Source organism: Bombina bombina, chromosome 7 (assembly GCF_027579735.1).
Source record: "Bombina bombina isolate aBomBom1 chromosome 7, aBomBom1.pri, whole genome shotgun sequence".
In the NCBI taxonomy this organism is placed as follows: Eukaryota; Metazoa; Chordata; class Amphibia; order Anura; family Bombinatoridae; genus Bombina; species Bombina bombina.
Window position 1 is genome coordinate 543,714,110 of NC_069505.1, and position 17,851 is coordinate 543,731,960.

The 17,851-nt window shown below is 38.6% G+C and overlaps 1 protein-coding gene across 3 annotated transcripts in view; it reads left to right on the forward strand.

Moving 5' to 3' along the window:
- The window catches only part of LOC128666985 (uncharacterized), a 59,542-nt gene that overhangs the window by 12,811 nt on the left and 28,880 nt on the right, over positions 1 to 17,851 (forward strand). For all 3 annotated transcript variants that reach the window (XM_053721833.1, XM_053721831.1, XM_053721832.1), the window contains exons 2-4: positions 3,059 to 3,195; positions 5,407 to 5,545; positions 7,791 to 8,189. In XM_053721833.1, the coding sequence (XP_053577808.1) occupies positions 3,148 to 3,195; positions 5,407 to 5,545; positions 7,791 to 8,189 (586 nt within the window). In that variant the 5' untranslated portion in view covers positions 3,059 to 3,147. The remainder of the gene's footprint in view (positions 1 to 3,058; positions 3,196 to 5,406; positions 5,546 to 7,790; positions 8,190 to 17,851) is intronic.

Below are 17,851 nucleotides of genomic sequence, written 5' to 3' on the forward strand. Positions count from 1 at the left end.
TTAATAAAGATGTTACATATCACAACAGCTAAATCTGTGTCTGTATTGCATGTTTAAACCGTAATACCATAAATAATAACAGGTGTTATGTTTACTCCTGGAGTATGTAATCAGTTTGCAAATGACAGAGAAATGTTTAAATAACGCATTACACTTTAACTAAACCCCTTAGATTTTAGTTGACTAAAATCTACTGGGATTTAGTCGACTAAAATCTACTGAAAATTCAGTCGACTAAAACTAGACTAAAACTAAAACAATTCAGATGACTAAAATACGACTAAAACTAAAATGGCATTTTAGTCAAAAGACTAAAACTAAGACTAAATTGAAATTTGCTGTCAAAATTAACACTGGTGTGTACGAGGAGACGGGTCTGTATAGCTGTAGGTAGTGTGTACGAGGAGACGGGTCTGTATAGCTGTAGGTAATGTGTACGAGGAGACGGGTCTGTATAGCTGTAGGTAGTGTGTACGAGGAGACGGGTCTGTATAGCTGTAGGTAGTGTGTATGAGGAGACGGGTCTGTATAGCTGTAGGTAGTGTGTATGAGGAGACGGGTCTGTATAGCTGTAGGTAGTGTGTACGAGGAGACGGGTCTGTATAGCTGTAGGTAGTGTGTATGAGGAGACGGGTCTGTATAGCTGTAGGTAATGTGTATGAGGAGACGGGTCTGTATAGCTGTAGGTAGTGTGTACGAGGAGACGGGTCTGTATAGCTGTAGGTAGTGTGTATGAGGAGAGGGGTCTGTATAGCTGTAGGTAGTGTGTATGAGGAGAGGGGTCTGTATAGCTGTAGGTAGTGTGTACGAGGAGACGGGTCTGTATAGCTGTAGGTAATGTGTACGAGGAGAGGGGTCTGTATAGCTGTAGGTAATGTGTACGAGGAGAGGGGTCTGTATAGCTGTAGGTAATGTGTATGAGGAGACGGGTCTGTATAGCTGTAGGTAATGTGTATGAGGAGACGGGTCTGTATAGCTGTAGGTAATGTGTATGAGGAGAGGAGTCTGTATAGCTGTAGGTAATATGTATGAGGAGAGGGGTCTGTATGCTGTAGGTAGTGTGTACGAGGAGAGGGGTCTGTATAGCTGTAGGTAGTGTGTACGAGGAGAGGGGGTCTGTATAGCTGTAGGTAATGTGTATGAGGAGACGGGTCTGTATAGCTGTAGGTAATGTGTATGAGGAGACGGGTCTGTATAGCTGTAGGTAATGTGTATGAGGAGAGGAGTCTGTATAGCTGTAGGTAATATGTATGAGGAGAGGGGTCTGTATGCTGTAGGTAGTGTGTACGAGGAGAGGGGTCTGTATAGCTGTAGGTAGTGTGTACGAGGAGAGGGGGTCTGTATAGCTGTAGGTAATGTGGAGGAGAAGGGATGTGTATAACTGAAGGTAGTGTGTATGAGAGGAGTCTTCTGCATAGCTGTAGGTAATGAGGAGGAGGGGAGTGTATAGCTTTATGTAGTGTGTATGAGGGGAGGGATATATATATCTGTTGGTAGTGAGTATAGGGAGGCGGGGAGTGTATAGCTGTAGGTAGTGTGTATGAGGGGAGGGATATATATATCTGTTGGTAGTGAGTATAGGGAGGAGGGGGTGCATAGCTGTAGGTAGTGTGTATGAGGGGAGGGATATATATATCTGTTGGTAGTGAGTATAGGGAGGAGGGGGTGCATAGCTATAGGTAGTGTGTATGAGGGGAGGGATCTATATATCTGTTGGTAGTGAGTATAGGGAGGAGGGGGTGTATAGCTGTATGTAGTGTGTATGAGGGGAGGGATCTATATATCTGTTGGTAGTGAGTATAGGGAGGAGGGGGTGTATAGCTGTATGTAGTGTGTATGAGGGGAGGGATCTATATATCTGTTGGTAGTGAGTATAGGGAGGAGGGGGTGCATAGCTGTATGTAGTGTGTATGAGGGGAGGGATATATATATCTGTTGGTAGTGAGTATAGGGAGGAGGGGTGCATAGCTATAGGTAGTGTGTATGAGGGGAGGGATATATATATCAGTTGGTAGTGAGTATAGGGAGGAGGGGGTGTATAGCTGTATGTAGTGTGTATGAGGGGAGGGATCTATATATCAGTTGGTAGTGAGTATAGGGAGGAGGGGGTGCATAGCTGTATGTAGTGTGTATGAGGGGAGGGATCTATATATCTGTTGGTAGTGAGTATAGGGAGGAGGGGGTGTATAGCTGTATGTAGTGTGTATGAGGGGAGGGATATATATATCTGTTGGTAGTGAGTAAAGGGAGGAGGGGGTGTATAATAGCTGTAGGTAGTGTGTATGAGGGGAGGGATCTATATATCTGTTGGTAGTGAGTATAGGGAGGAGGGGGTGTATAGCTGTATGTAGTGTGTATGAGGGGAGGGATATATATATCTGTTGGTAGTGAGTAAAGGGAGGAGGGGGTGTATAATAGTTGTAGGTAGTGTGTAGTTCATGTTTTTTTGGGAGGGGTTTGTTTGTTTTCTGTTGGCTTATACTTTTGTAACTACTGTCCAGGGCAGGTTAAACATATAAGCCAGATAGGTACACATTTTGTATGTATTGAACCAGCTGTTCTTGAAATTTGATGTGCTGTATCAAAGGGCAGAAGGTCTGGTATGTTTGCCCTTACTTATATTTAAATACATTTTAAATATAGTAGGGCTGATGGTTGACAAAATATAATATCACGTACTTTAAATTTCAAATAAGTAGTCAATTTGAAAGTGAATTCCATTTTCCCTCCCCCTGTATCATGTGACAGCCATCAGCCAATCAAAAAATGCATATACACATATATATACATATACCTTTTGATAATGGCAGTAAATTGGAAAGTTGTTTTTTATTTTTTAAATTGTATTCTCTGTCTGAATCATGAACGGGTTTTTAATTTTGTCTTTAGTGTTTATTTAAACCTATAATACAAAATGTTCAGTACATTGTGTTTATAGTAACGGAACAGTTTTTGTTATTTCTTGATTTATTTTAAATCTTCGAATGTCCGAAAAGTATCACTACAGCTTAAATGATGCTTTATCATTCATTTAAATATGTAAATCCCTTTATTTTAGGTTCATATTTGAATGACAAGTTGGATAGCTGTTACTGGGATCATAATCGCTTCTTGGAGTGTTTGGCAGACTTGCTTTTGCTCAACAAAATGACTGAGAAGTATGAAACCCCAGAGACCTACATGCTGACCGGAGAGGTGAGAGACATTGGTCATGCTGCAAGACTCATAGAATCATCATGTAGATCAGGGGTCGACAAATGTTTAAAATTTAGGAGCCATTACGAATATTTAGGAGCCAGACAGAGGTATTTATATATAGATATATGGAGAATAACCAAAAAAGTTATTAGCTAGGGGTAACATTCTAGTAGCCAGTGGCTTCCTGGCTCCTGAGTTTGTCAAGCCCTGATTGTATCTACACTTCATGCTTTCTGCATATGTCTATGCCTATTCAGAAAATAAATGTATAATTTAATTCAAGTAGATGGATACGTATTACTTGATTTTCCGTACATGATTTATATATTTGCTTGAAAACAATACATATTATTTTACGTGCGTTTGTAAACCACAGGAAAGTTTTTCTATTTCGGCTTTTAATCAGTTTTCAGAAATATGTTTAAAATATGTGAAATATCCCCCTTTTTATGCTTTTTAAATACTTTTTCTGTTTTCTCCTCATTGATATTTTAATATGAAATGTTTAATTATGAGTAGCAAAACAGCTTTGCAATATATTTTCATTATTTATTTTGTTCCCTTTTCGTATAATTTTGCTCTGAATTTCGTAGATTTTCTCATTCTCAGAGCTGGCACACTGCAGGCTTCTTAAAGTGATTGTAAAATTTCCTAATTTAACACACTGTATATACAATTAGATTGCAAACCAGGGGGACTTTCATTGATTACATTTTTTCAAACACGCTTTATTTGAAAAATATTTACCATTTTGTGAAGGTAAACATACTGCCGTTTCTCTGCCCGCATCTCATCCTCCATCTAACTGAGCGATGACTGATCTGGCTTCATCCATTCGTTGCATGCCCCATGAGCAGGACCTCATGTGGGGCACGCAATGATTGGATGAAGCCAGATTCATCCCAGCTCAACTAGATGGAGGATGAGATGCTGGCAAATGAATGGCGGTATGTTTACATCACAAAATGGTAAATATTTTTCAAATAAAGCGTGTTTGAAAAATGTAATCAATGAAAGTCCCTTGTTTTGCAGTCTAATTGTATATACTGTGCGTTAAAGGGACAGTATACACTCATTTTGATATAACTGCATGTAATAGACACTACTATAAAGAATAAGATGCACAGATACTGATATAAAAATCCAGTATAAAACGGTTTAAAAACTTACTTAGAAGCTCTCAGTTTAGCTCTGTTGAAAAGGTAGCTGGAAAGCCCACTGCAAGTGGCAAATAAGGCACTCCCCCCTCCCCCTTCTTTTGCATATGAAAAGACCCTTTACACAAACAGGAGCAAGCTGGAGAAGGTAGCTGACGGTATTCACATAAAACTTTGGGGCTTGGTTAGGAGTCTGAAAATCAGAGCAATGTTATTTAAAAATAAGCAAAACTATACATTTATTTAAAAAAAACAAAAAAACTTTATGGGCTATATAAATAGATCATCTACAAAACATTTATGCAAAGAAAAAATGAGTGTGTAATGTCCCTTTAAGTTAGGAAACATTACAATCACTTAAAGGCTAATCCTGCTACACATCTTTTACCTGATTGGCTTTAACTGATAACTGCAAAACATTGCTTTTAAATGGAAAGTAAACACTTTGTATTACCATTTCTATTGTTTTGTTACAGAATAACAGATCAGCCTAGGGTTGCATATTACCGCTTTAACCCTTTAAGGACACAGCTTTCAGTTTGCTCAATTGTTTTATGACGGAAAAATTCCGTCATATGTCCTTAAGAGGTTAAAGGATATGAAACCAAAATTGTTTATTTCATGATTCAGATAGAGCATCTAATTTACTCCTATTGTCAAATTTTCTTCAAAAATGGACCGGCTCCTAAGCTTTACATTCCTGCTTTTTCAAATAAAGATACCAAGTGAACAAAGAAAATTTGATAAAAGTAGTAAATTAGAAAGTTGCTTAAAATCGCATGCCCTATCTGAACCATGAAAGAAAGAAAATAGGGTTTCATATCCCTTAAATTGCTTACTATCCAAAAAAGAGAATTGTTACTGCTCTGCTGGTATACCGTGATCGCTCTTAACAGCATGAAGACGAAAGTAGTTTTAATCAGGACATATTGTTTAAAATGAAAACACAAACAAATACATTTTAAGATGAAACCATCTTTGTCCTTTTTTAAAGCTCATTTTAATTTATTCAAGGTCATTTATTCATTTTGTTTGATTTTTAATATTAAAGGAAGAAATAGAGTTTGATGAGGGCGGAGATTATTTTTCCGAAGAGGAGGAGTGGGACAGTTTTAATGATGAGCAAAGAGAGGATGAAGACGACGACGATGAGATGATGATGGTGAACTACAAGACCCTCAGGTCCTTGGGTAAGAATTGCTGGCTTATGTGTATTGCTCTGATCATAATGAATATCATAAAAGGAAAAGGAACACGGAACACAACATTTTTCTTTCATGGTTCAGATAGAACATACAATTTAAATTATATTTCTTTCCAATTTATTATATTATCAAATTTGCTTTGTACTCCTTATATCTTTTGTTGAAAAGCAGGTAGGCAGGTTCAGAAGTGTGCACCTGTCTGAAGCACTATGTTGCAGCAGCTTTGCAAGAATGCTATAAATAGTGTTGTACATTTGCAAGATGGTGGTAGTTTTGCCTGCCATGTAGTGCTTTATATGTGCACACTCCCTACCTAGGTATCCTCTTCAACAAAGAATACCATGAGAATGAAGCACATTTGCTAAAAGCAAATTTGATAGTTGTTTAAAATGTTATGCTATGTCTGAATCACTCACTGCAAATTTAAATTTAAAGAAAAGAAGAAAAAAAATCAGTGGCCAGGGTGGTGGTTGGGGGCACCAGCTGCAAAGGATGCTTTGAAATACAATTTTAGTTAAGTACTGGCATTTTTAAATACTATATCCTGTCTCTCTCTAGCAATGCAGTGAGATCCTCCTTGAGGGGCTTGGATGAAACTTTCCACTCCCCTGTTTACCTCTACAAAGGTAGCACCCTTTTCCAATCACTCTCCTATGCCTAGTTCTTTTCTCTCCCGTTTTCTCTCATCTCTCTTTCTTTCTCTTTATCTTTCCCTTGTAAGACTTACTTTCAGCTTTAAAGGGACAGTCTACTTCAGAATGTATATTGTTTAAAAAGATAGATAATCCCTTTATTACTCAATCCCCAGTTTTGCACAACCAACACTGTTATAGTAATATATTTCTCATCTCTGTGATTACCTTGTATCTAATCCTCTGCAGATTGCCCCCTTATTTCAGTTCTTTCGACACTTGCATTTTAGCCAAATCAGTGCCCTCTCATAAGTAACTCCACGTGCATCAGCACAATGTTTTTTTAATATAAAACACATGAACTATTGCCCTCTAGCTGTCAAAAACAGTCAAATGCACTGACAAAAGAGGTGGCTTTCAAGGGCTTAGAAATTAGCATTTGAGCCCTACCTAGGTTTAGCTTTCAACAAAGAAAATCAAGATAGCAAAGCAAATTTGATGATTAAAGTGAATTGGAAAGTTGTTTAAAATTGCATGCCCTACCTGAATCATGAAAGTTTAGTTTTGACTAGACTGTCCCTTTAAAGCTGGGTTGTCCTCTGCAGCTGCTGGGCATACCCAGTGGGGACTTTAGTAGCATTTCAGGCTTCTGAAGTGACTATTGTAATTTATTAAATTATGGGGAAGCTCTCGGAAGCTGCTGCCATGTTTCAGTGATTTCACAGATTATTACATCATGGGGTTTCCGTAAGTGTTTCAAATACTTTTTTTTTTTTTTTCCTTCAAATGATGGAACAATTTCTCCTACATTTAATAGTCTACAGTGAGTATAAGGAGTCATTTGGAACACATTAAAGTGCCATAAAACAGGTTGAGATCTGTGCATATCCTAAAAGTAGGGTTGCACCGATACCATTTTTTTAAGACCGAGTACAAGTACCAATACTTTTTTCCAAATTCTCGCCGATACCAATTACCAATACTTTTTTTATGTCATGTGACAGTTTACCAAGCACAATACAGACTAATGATTTAAGATGCCTTCTATATAATTATAAAGAACTGTAACTCAAGACATTATATAATAATACAACTGTTTTATTTTATTGTTGTCACAAAGTTCACAGAACATGTTTATAAATAAAAATATTATAATAACCTATATTAATAACAATAAATAACAAATGTAAAATCACAACCAACCAAAAGTGCAATACAGTAAAAATATAACAGTGCACTGTTTAAACATGGGGAACAACACTATGGGCTAGATTACATTTGACTGGTAAGCTTTTCCAATGCTCTCATTATATGTCCAACTCCATTAAAGTCTATAGAGTTGGAAATGGGAACAGAGCATTGGTAAAGCTTACCAATCAAATGTAATCAAAATCTAGTCCTATAATTGTAGGATCAGTGTTCATAGGAATTAACTTAATTTTTCCTATGAACACTCTTCCTGCAATTAAGAAAAGATAGAACACACTCTTCCTTGCTCCAGAAAAGAGAATTTTTTTTAATTAACCCTAACGTTCCTTCCATTGCTGTTACCAATCTTTCCAGCTTATTTTTGTTTTTTTGTTTTTATATCCTTTCAGTAAAAGACCATAAGGCACGGGATCAGAAATACAGTGACATAGCTAAGTGGAAGGTACGAGAGCGAGCAGAGAGATACACACTGGAGGAAAAAGAGGTGCTGATCAGGGAAGTAATGGCAAGAGAGGACATTTTATGGAACAAGAACCCTTCTTCTAGAGAGAGGTCTAAGGCCTGGCGGGAGATCACAGCGGCGGTCTGCAAGGTGGGGCGCATCAGGGCTGTGGCATCGGTGAAACACAGGTTCCACGACTGCCGGTTGGAAGTGAAGAAAAAGATGGCACAGGAAGCATGTGGCAAAGAGCTGAAATTTGCCCCCTGGGAGGAACTATTAAGACATCATTTGGCTAAGATTCCAATAATGGACATAATAAAGCAAACCGCACATCATCACTCTAATGGTAATCAGTATTCAAATGTTGCAAAAAGACATACATGTATCTATATATTAATAATGGTTACACAGCAGTGCAGCCATTTTTTAAAGCGGGGATGGGAATCCTTGGCTTTCTGATGTTTCAGAACTACATTACCCATGATGCTTAGACACTCTGAAGTCCAGTTGAGCATCATGGGAAATGTACAGTAGTTCTGAAACATCCATTTTAAAGGGACATAATACCCATATGTTAAATCACTTGAAAGTGATGCAGCATAACTGTAAAAAGCTGACCGGAAAATATCACCTGAGAATCTCTATGTAAAAAGTTAAAAAGTGAAGATATTTTACCTCAAATGTGTTCTGTAAACGGTTATACTTCAGCTGCTGTCAGCCGCAAGTTGAAGGATAAAAACTGCCAATCGGCTTTATCAGTGCTAATAGCACACTTTGCTTAATTGTGATCTCTTGAGAGTTCACTAAAATCTTGTGAGATTTCATAGTAAACTTCCTGCTACTGAGAAGGGAAATAACATGCATGTTTTGGGCTTGGCATCCTAATTGGCTGCTTAAAGGGACATAAAACCCAAAACATTTCTTCCAGGATTGAGATAGAGAATACAATAAAAAAAAAAAAAAAGTTTCCAATTAACTTCTATCATCGAATGGGCTTTTTTCTCATGTTGTTGTTTGTTGAAAAGATATCTGGATAGGTAGCGTACAGGTCTGGAGCATTGCATGACAGGAAATAGTGCTGCCATCTAGTGCTCTTGCTAATGTATAACATTAGTACTACATGGCAGGAAATAGTGCTGCCCTCTAGTGCTCTTGCTAATGTATAACATTAGCACTACATGACAGGAAATAGTGCTGCCCTCTAGTGCTCTTGCTAATGTATAACATTAGTGCTACATGACAGGAAATAGTGCTGCCATCTAGTGTTCTTGCTAATGTATAACATTAGTACTACATGGCAGGAAATAGTGCTGCCCTCTAGTGCTCTTGCTAATGTATAACATTAGCACTACATGACAGGAAATAGTGCTGCCCTCTAGTGCTCTTGCTAATGTATAACATTAGTACTACATGACAGGAAATAGTGCTGCCATCTAGTGCTCTTGCTAATGTATAACATTAGTACTACATGGCAGGAAATAGTGCTGCCCTCTAGTGCTCTTGCTAATGTATAACATTAGTACTACATGACAGGAAATAGTGCTGCCCTCTAGTGCTCTTGCTAATGTATAACATTAGTACTACATGACAGGAAATAGTGCTGCCTTCTAGTGCTCTTGCTAATGTATAACATTAGTACTACATGACAGGAAATAGTGCTGCCCTCTAGTGCTCTTGCTAATGTATAACATTAGTACTACATGACAGGAAATAGTGCTGCCTTCTAGTGCTCTTGCTAATGTATAACATTAGTACTACATGACAGGAAATAGTGCTGCCATCTAGTGCTCTTGCTAATGTATAACATTAGTACTACATGACAGGAAATAGTGCTGCCATCTAGTGCTCTTGCTAATGTATAACATTAGTACTACATGACAGGAAATAGTGCTGCCCTCTAGTGCTCTTGCTAATGTATAACATTAGTACTACATGACAGGAAATAGTGCTGCCCTCTAGTGCTCTTGCTAATGTATAACATTAGCACTGTATGACAGAAAATAGTGCTGCCATCTAGGGCTCTTGCTAATGTATAACATTAGTACTACATGACAGGAAATAGTGCTGCTCTCTAGTGCTCTTGCTAATGTATAACATTCGTACTACATGACAGAAAATAGTGCTGCCATCTAGTGCTCTTGCTAGTGTATAACATTAGTACTACATGACAGGAAATAGTGCTGCCCTCTAGTGCTCTTGCTAATGTATAGCATTAGTACTACATGACAGGAAATAGTGCTGCCCTCTAGTGCTCTTGCTAGTGTATAGCATTAGTACCACATGATAGGAAATAGTGCTGCCATCTAGTGCTCTTGCTAATGTATAACATTAGTACTACATGACAGGAAATAGTGCTGCCATCTAGTGCTCTTGCTAATGTATAACATTAGTACTACATGACAGGAAATAGTGCTGCCATCTAGTGCTCTTGCTAATGTATAACATTAGTACTACATGACAGGAAATAGTGCTGCCATCTAGTGCTCTTGCTAATGTATAACATTAGTACTACATGACAGGAAATAGTGCTGCCATCTAGTGCTCTTGCTAATGTATAACATTAGTACTACATGACAGGAAATAGTGCTGCCATCTAGTGCTCTTGCTAATGTATAACATTAGTACTACATGACAGGAAATAGTGATACCATCTAGTGCTCTTGCTAATGTATAACATTAGTACTACATGACAGGAAATAGTGCTGCCATCTAGTGCTCTTGCTAGTGTATAACATTAGTACTACATGACAGTAAATAGTGCTGCCCTCTAGTGCTCTTGCTAATGTATAACATTAGTACTACATGACAGTAAATAGTGCTGCCATCTAGTGCTCTTGCTAATGTATAGCACTGTTGCAAAACTGCTGTTATAGAGTACTGCTGACACATGCGCAGTCCTGAATCAAGAAGTACATTGGAAAGTTGTTTAAACCTGTATGTTCTATCTGAAAGAAATCGTTTGGGTTTTATGTCCCTTTAAAGCTCCTTTACAATGGGATGACGCTACTGAGGAGATTGTGAGGTAAAATATCTTCTTTTTTACACAGAGATGATCAGGTGATATTTTCCTCTCAGGTTTTTATAGCTAGAATTCATCACTTTCAAGTGCTTCAAAATTTGGCAAAACAAGGGACATAAAACAAATTCTGTTCCCCAGAATAAGCATAGTACAAACAAAAAAATACAAGACAGCTTGTGTATTTCTTTTTATATTTTTCTTGTAATTTAAAGGGATATGAAATCCAATATTTTTCTTTCATGATTCCGATAGATTATGCAATTTTAAACAACTTTCTATTTTACTTTTATTATCATTCCCCCCCTCTCCCGTTCTCTTGGTATCTTTTGTTGAAAATCAGGGACGTATGCTTAGGAGCCGGGTCATTTCTAGAGCACTATATGGCAGCAGTGCAAGGAATCCATTTGAGGTAAAATATCTTCCTTTTTTACATAGAGATTCTCAGGTGATTTTTTTCCTGTCAGCTTTTTACAGTTATGCTGCATCACTTTCAAGTGATTTTAACATATGGGTATTATTTCCCTTTAAAATGGATGTTTCAGAACTACATTTCCCATGATGCTCAACTGGACTTCAGAGTGCCTAATCATCATGGGTAATGTAGTTCTGAAACATCAGAAAGCCAAGTTTCCAGGGTTACAGTACATCAGTAAGTTTACCATTATCCAACAGTAGGTTCAAAGTGATGCCATAATCAGTGTCTCTTATGCTTGTGATAAGCTTTAGCATCCCCCCCAGATTCCGCACATTAGAGTATTTACAAGAACTTTCCAGAATCATACATCCTGTATCATGATAATCATACATCTTCCTTCACATTTTTCCTCTGAAAGATATATCCTCTTTTTCCCCTTTTTTTTTTTTTTTTTTTTTTTTGCTTAACAGAAAAAACAAATTACAAAACTAAAATAACATTTCCTAACTAACGATAACATTCTAGTGGTACTATTAAGTGGCTCTACACCCCTTTCAGTTAGTGTCAAGTCTTATCGGAGTCCTAAAGAAAAATACTGACCTAGACTTGAGCCTTGATTCTCTAAAAGGGTAAGTCCTTTAGATATACCTGGCAGGTCAATCGTCCCCCTCCAGCCTCCTTCCTCCCTACTACTCTATCGTCTCCTGCATTATCCAGTTAAACCAGATTTTAAGAAACTGGTCTCTATTACCCTGAGTAGACGCGGCTAATTCTGACGTAGAATATATATGTCCTATTTTATCTAGCACTTCAGTCCAGGCTGGGGCTCCCACCTTCCAATGTCTGGCTATACAGATCCTGGTTGTCGTACATAGAGTTTTAATAAACATATTTATTGCTTTGTTGTATGGTTTGAGTCTGCAATTTAAAAGAGCCTGTTCAACTTTCAGAGTTATTGGGTCTCCCAATACTCTGCCCAGAAGTCTCTGTAGCTGATCCCAGATAGCTTTAATCCCGGGGCATTCCCACCACATATGTATGTATGTCCCCCTAGCCCCACATCCCCTATAGCATCTTGTGGTACCCTCAGAGGAGAAATGTTGTGTCTGCTCTGGAGTGAGATACCATCTAAATACTGTCTTAATACAGTTTTCTCTTAGGCCTGCGTTGATTAGCCGCCTACTTGAGTCGTGGAGAAACAGATCCCATGTATGTCTTGGAACATCTAGTCCCGTATCTTGTGACCATTTATTGGTTATTGTCGAGTGAGTTTGTATTCCTTGAATGGCTATATAAAGTGTTGTGATTAAGCTCTTCGTTCTATTTGGGATAGTACACAATCGTTCTAATGGTGTCAGTGTCTGCGAGACCCATGGGAAGCAGAACTTATGAATAGCTGAGGAAAGCTGAAGGTACAGGAACCATTGTAATTTCAGAGGTTGGATTTTGTTTTGTAACTGAGAAAACGTTTTATATTTGGGTACCGACCAGAAAGTCAGCGACCCTGTAGAGTCCTTTGTTAGTCCATTTCTCTACTTGTGTATGCACGTCTGGGTGTAGAAGAAGTCTAATGGGTTTGGACCTAGAGTTTGCATGGATTAATTTCCCAGTAAATAATTTCCAAACCCTTATTGTTTCATCAATGGCTAGAGCTTTATAGTCATGGCTATTAAATTTGTGTTCTAGTTCCCATAAGATATCATCAGGGGCCCCATATCCCCCCAGGTCCGCCTCAAGTCTAGTCCACAAAATACTATAGTCATTCTTATTTAATAAAGAGGCCTGCGCCAGTCTGGCCGCATGCTAATAGTCTATCAGGTTTGGGAGGCCTACTCCCCCCAGTTTTCTGTGTCGAGATAGTATATGTGAAGCTATTCTTCCCCTTCTGTCCCCCCTCAGGAAAGAGTTCAAGGAAGCCTGCAATTTCTGTAAATCTGCTTTAGCTACCTTGATCGGGAGGACCTAAAGAGATATAAAATTCTTGGGAGAATGTTCATTTTAATCGCTGAGAGCCTACCATACCAGGAGAATCTGTGGGCTCTCCATTTTTTAAGATCCCTGTTGATTATACTATAAAGTGGGACAAAATTCAGATTGTAGAGTTTGTGGTATGAGTCTGAGAGTTTGATGCCTAAGTACTTAATTGATTTTGCGGCCCATACAAATTCAAAGTTGGTCTCAATTAGCTTTTTAGTGAGTGGCGGGATGTGTATAGGAAGTGCCTCGCTCTCATCTAAATTAATTTTGTAGCCCGAGATCAGCGAGAAATTGTACAGTGTTTGGTATAGGTTGGGAAGGGATATCAGGGACTTAGTCAGGGTCAAGAGGACATCGTCCGCAAATAATGACAATTTATATTCCATGTCTCCCACCACCACCCCCGCAATATCTGAGTTGTTCCTAATATATGCAGCCAGTGGCTCCATACATAGGGCAAACAGTAGTTGGGGACAGGGGGCATCCCTGACGGGTGCCATTCAGAACTTTTATAATTTTAGACTGATACCCCGCAGCCCTTATGACCGCCGAGAATATAGACCCCTAATTGCCTTCATGAAGGCTCCCCCAAAGCCCATCTCAGTCAGAACAGTATTCAAGTATGTCCAATCTATTCTGTTAAACGCCTTCTCCGCATCCAAAGATAGGAGCAGAGAAGGCGTTTCTTTCTCCCTTAGATAGTCTACCAAAGTTATAGTTTTCCTCACGTTATCCGGCGCTTCCCTGTCGGAGATAAACCCCACCTGATCCGGGTGGACCAGTTGCGGGGCCAGTTTCTTAAGCCTATTGGCCAAGATTTTCGTAAGGAGTTTAACATCTTGATTTATCAGGGAAATTTGCCTTTAGTTCTGACATTTCTCGGGGTTCTTAGCAGGTTTGGGAATCACTACAATTTTAGCACTCAGTTCCTCTGGTGGGATAGTATTGCCCTGCATGATGTCATTGCAGAATCTCTGTAGGTGAGGGACCAGTTCAGACCTGAATATTTTATAATATTCCCCGGGAAGCCATCTGGGCCCGGGGCTTTACCTGCTTTCAGATCTTTAATTGCCGTCAAGATTTCACCCCTAGTGATCTCTGCATTCAATCCTCACTATCCTGTTTGCTTAGTTTTTTTTAACTTTGCGTCTTTGAAGAATTGTCTTAAGTCATTTCTTTGTGTATGGGGACTGTTCTACTTTTTTTCCATCATAGAGAGTGGAGTAGTATTCTGCGAATGTGTCCGCAATCTCCTGGGGGTGGGAAGTAGTTTTACCATCCTCTTTCTGTAATAGAGGTATCGCTACACTTCTAACCTTCTCTCTAATTTTGTGGGCCAAGTATCTGTCAGGCTTATTAGAGTAAATAAAATATTGGGCCTTCGGTTTTTGGATAGCCTTAATTGAGTTAGAGTCTAAAATTTTGGAAAGCATTTGCCTTTTCGGTTGAAGTGTTTTGAAAGTGGATGTAGCAGCAGTTTTTTGATGGTGTATCTCCAATTCCTTTATTTCTGCCTGTAGCTTATCTATTGTGTCATTAGCCCTCTTAATAGCTAACACTTTCTGTTTTATCAGTAGACCCCTGAGATATGGTTTATGGGCTGCCCATGTGTTAGTCGAGTTAATGGTCGACCCTACATTTAAAGACCAATATTCCTCCAGTTTCTCGGAGAAGTCTTTCTGTACATGGGGGTTAAGCGCCGTCGGGTCGAAAGTCCATGATCGCTGCCTATGTACACTTACTATTCCCGTCAATTCTATTTGTATAAGGGAGTGGTAAGACCATACGCACGGTTGAATTGTAGAGGAGAGAACATTAGGTCACATTATCTGGCTAACAAAAATATAGTCCAGCCTAGAGTATGATCCGTGTGAGTGCAAGTAAAATGTATAGTCCACTGTTTGTCCGTATTTAGCCTCCCATGTGTCCAGTATGTTGTGTACATTCAGGGACTCCCTTATAGCTTTCGCTACAGTGTTGTGTCTATGTTGCTTGTGAGTTAATTATACTGTCTCTGTTCTTGAAGGGAGTTAAAGAAATGTTAAAGTCCCCAGCTAACATTACCTGAGACTGGTGCAAGTTTATTTGATTTTCTAGCAGACATGTTTAGGTGGGCAGTCCCAAATATTGCAACACCCGCAGGGTCTTTTTGGGTTTGGTATGAATCCGTGTCCCCCAGTAAAATGGTAGTAAGTTAAAGTCCTCAGCAGAGAATTTTTCCCTTCTCACTCTGCAATAGCCTTCTTGAATTATGGATATAAGGGCTTTTGCCAGTATAGTTGCTTAAAAGGTAGCTGCAGAATATAAGCAGTATGTTTCTTTCAATTTAATACCATCTCTCTATGTAGCCTGGAGTATCATGGTCCCCATATGACATCTCTCTTGCCCCCGTGGAGATAATACAGCCTCCGCTCATATTCATATCTGCGTCCCTGAGGAGTCTCTGGCAAGTATAATATGGGGTATATGTAACATTTTTTATAGCGGTTCTCGGGAATTCTACCTCTGCCAGCATACCTCAATCAGCATGTTATTACTCTCTCTGGCATCCGCTGCATCTAAACCGGAGCTCTCTGTACAAAGCACACACAACCCTGCTCCGTGTATCCCTACATGCTCTGGATTGCCTCGTGGTTCCCCCTTCATATCCTTTTTAAAGGGACAGTCAACACCAGAATTTTTGTTGTTTAAAAAGATATATAATCCCTTTATTACCCATTCCCCAGTTTTGCATAACCAACACAGTTATATTAATACAGTTTCTACCTCTGTAATTACCTTGTATCTAAGCCTCTGCAGACTGCCCCCTTATGTCAGTTCTTTTGACAGACTTGCATTTTAGCCAATCAGTGCTGACTCCAGGGTATCTTCACGTGCGTGAGCTCAATGTTATCTATATGAAACACGTGAACTAATGCCCTCTTGTGGTCAAAATGCATTCAGATTAGAGGCAGTCTTCAAAGTCTAAGAAATTAGCATATGAACCTCCTAGGTTTAGCTTTCAACTAAGAATATGAAGAGAACAAAGCTAAATTGGTGATAAAAGTACATTGGAAAGTTGTTTAAAATTACATGCCCTATTTAAATCATGAAAGTTTTTTTTGGACTTGACTGTCCCTTTTAACTATGAAAATTGTTTTTGCTAATTCCCATGAGAGGTTGAAATGCCGGCTCTGAACGATGACTTTGGTGATTGGTTGCTCTGTGCAGGAGCTCATTTATATCTATCCCCAATTGGCCATGACAAAGGAAATAAACCTACTGAAGGTTTTTTTTTGTTTTTTTTTATAGTGGGTTTATAACCTGGGACTTTAAAGGGACACTGAACCCAAAAAAATTTTCATGATTCAGATAGAGCATGAAATTTTAAGGAACTTTCTAATTTACTTCTATTATCATTTTTTTCTTCGTTCTCTTGCTATCTTTATTGTTAAAAGCAGGAATCTAAATCTTTGCAGCCACTAGCGTGAAAAGATTTGGTCATTATAGAAAATATTATGTTCCATTCTTTGCAGGAGATCTGCATTGGCAGTTCCCTTTGCCATTTTTCTGTATACAAAGGTAAATAATCTTGTAGGGGGTTAATCCAAAATCGTGTAGAGCAATGAGATGTTTAGGTGGATTTGATGCACTATATAAGAGTTCAAAGGCTGTTCGGGGTCTTGTGAGTTGAGTTTTATATTTATGTGTGTTTAAAAAAAAAAGTGCTAGTTGATGATATTTCAGCCATGAGGAGAAGATTCCATTGCCTAGTGTTTGTATATGGGCTTGTGGTAGCAGTTTAGTAGAGTCTGTTAGTAGGTATATTGGGAGAAGGTTGTTTATATCCGGGTTCATCATCTTAAAGGGAATCTGTCCCGTTATAAAATCAGGGTTCTGAAGTATGGCTGTTAAAGGAGAAGGATTTGAAGAAAGGGCAGGACATTTTTTCAGGAGCAGTTCCCAAGTATCAAAAGTTTCTTTGATTATTGGGGATTGGTGTATATTGGAAGGTCTGTGGATAGCAGAAAGCCAGACATTACTTCCCAATTGGGAGGTGGATAATAAGTCATGTTCTTAGGGAATCCAAGTTTTGTTTGTTTGGGGATTGTTATAACTCCAATCTATTATTCTATTGAGAATTGGGGCAATCCTGTATAATTGAATGTTTGGGGCTCCCTCCATTCTGTTTAGGTAAATAAAGTGTTGCCCTGGCTATCCTGGGTGTTTTTTTTTACGCCAGATGTAGGAGTTTAGGATGGTTTGTAGTTTAGGGATGTAAGGTTTGGACAAAGGTATAGAGACTGTCTGAAATATATAAAGTAGTTTTGGTAGTAGAGTCATTTTGGGCACTGCTATTATACTTGTCCAAGAAATATTTTTAGTTATCCAAGATGTGGTGAGCTGTGTGAATTCTCCTAGAAATTCTTCATAATTTAATTTGTATAATTGTTGTGAGTCGGGAGAGAAAAATATAAAAAGTATATTTCTATAACCGTGTTGGTTATGCAAAACTGGGGAATGGTAAATAAAGGGGTTATCTACCTTTTTAAACAAAAACATTTTTGGTGTTTACTATCCCTTTAATGCCACAAGAGGCTGTTTTTTTCCGCATTAA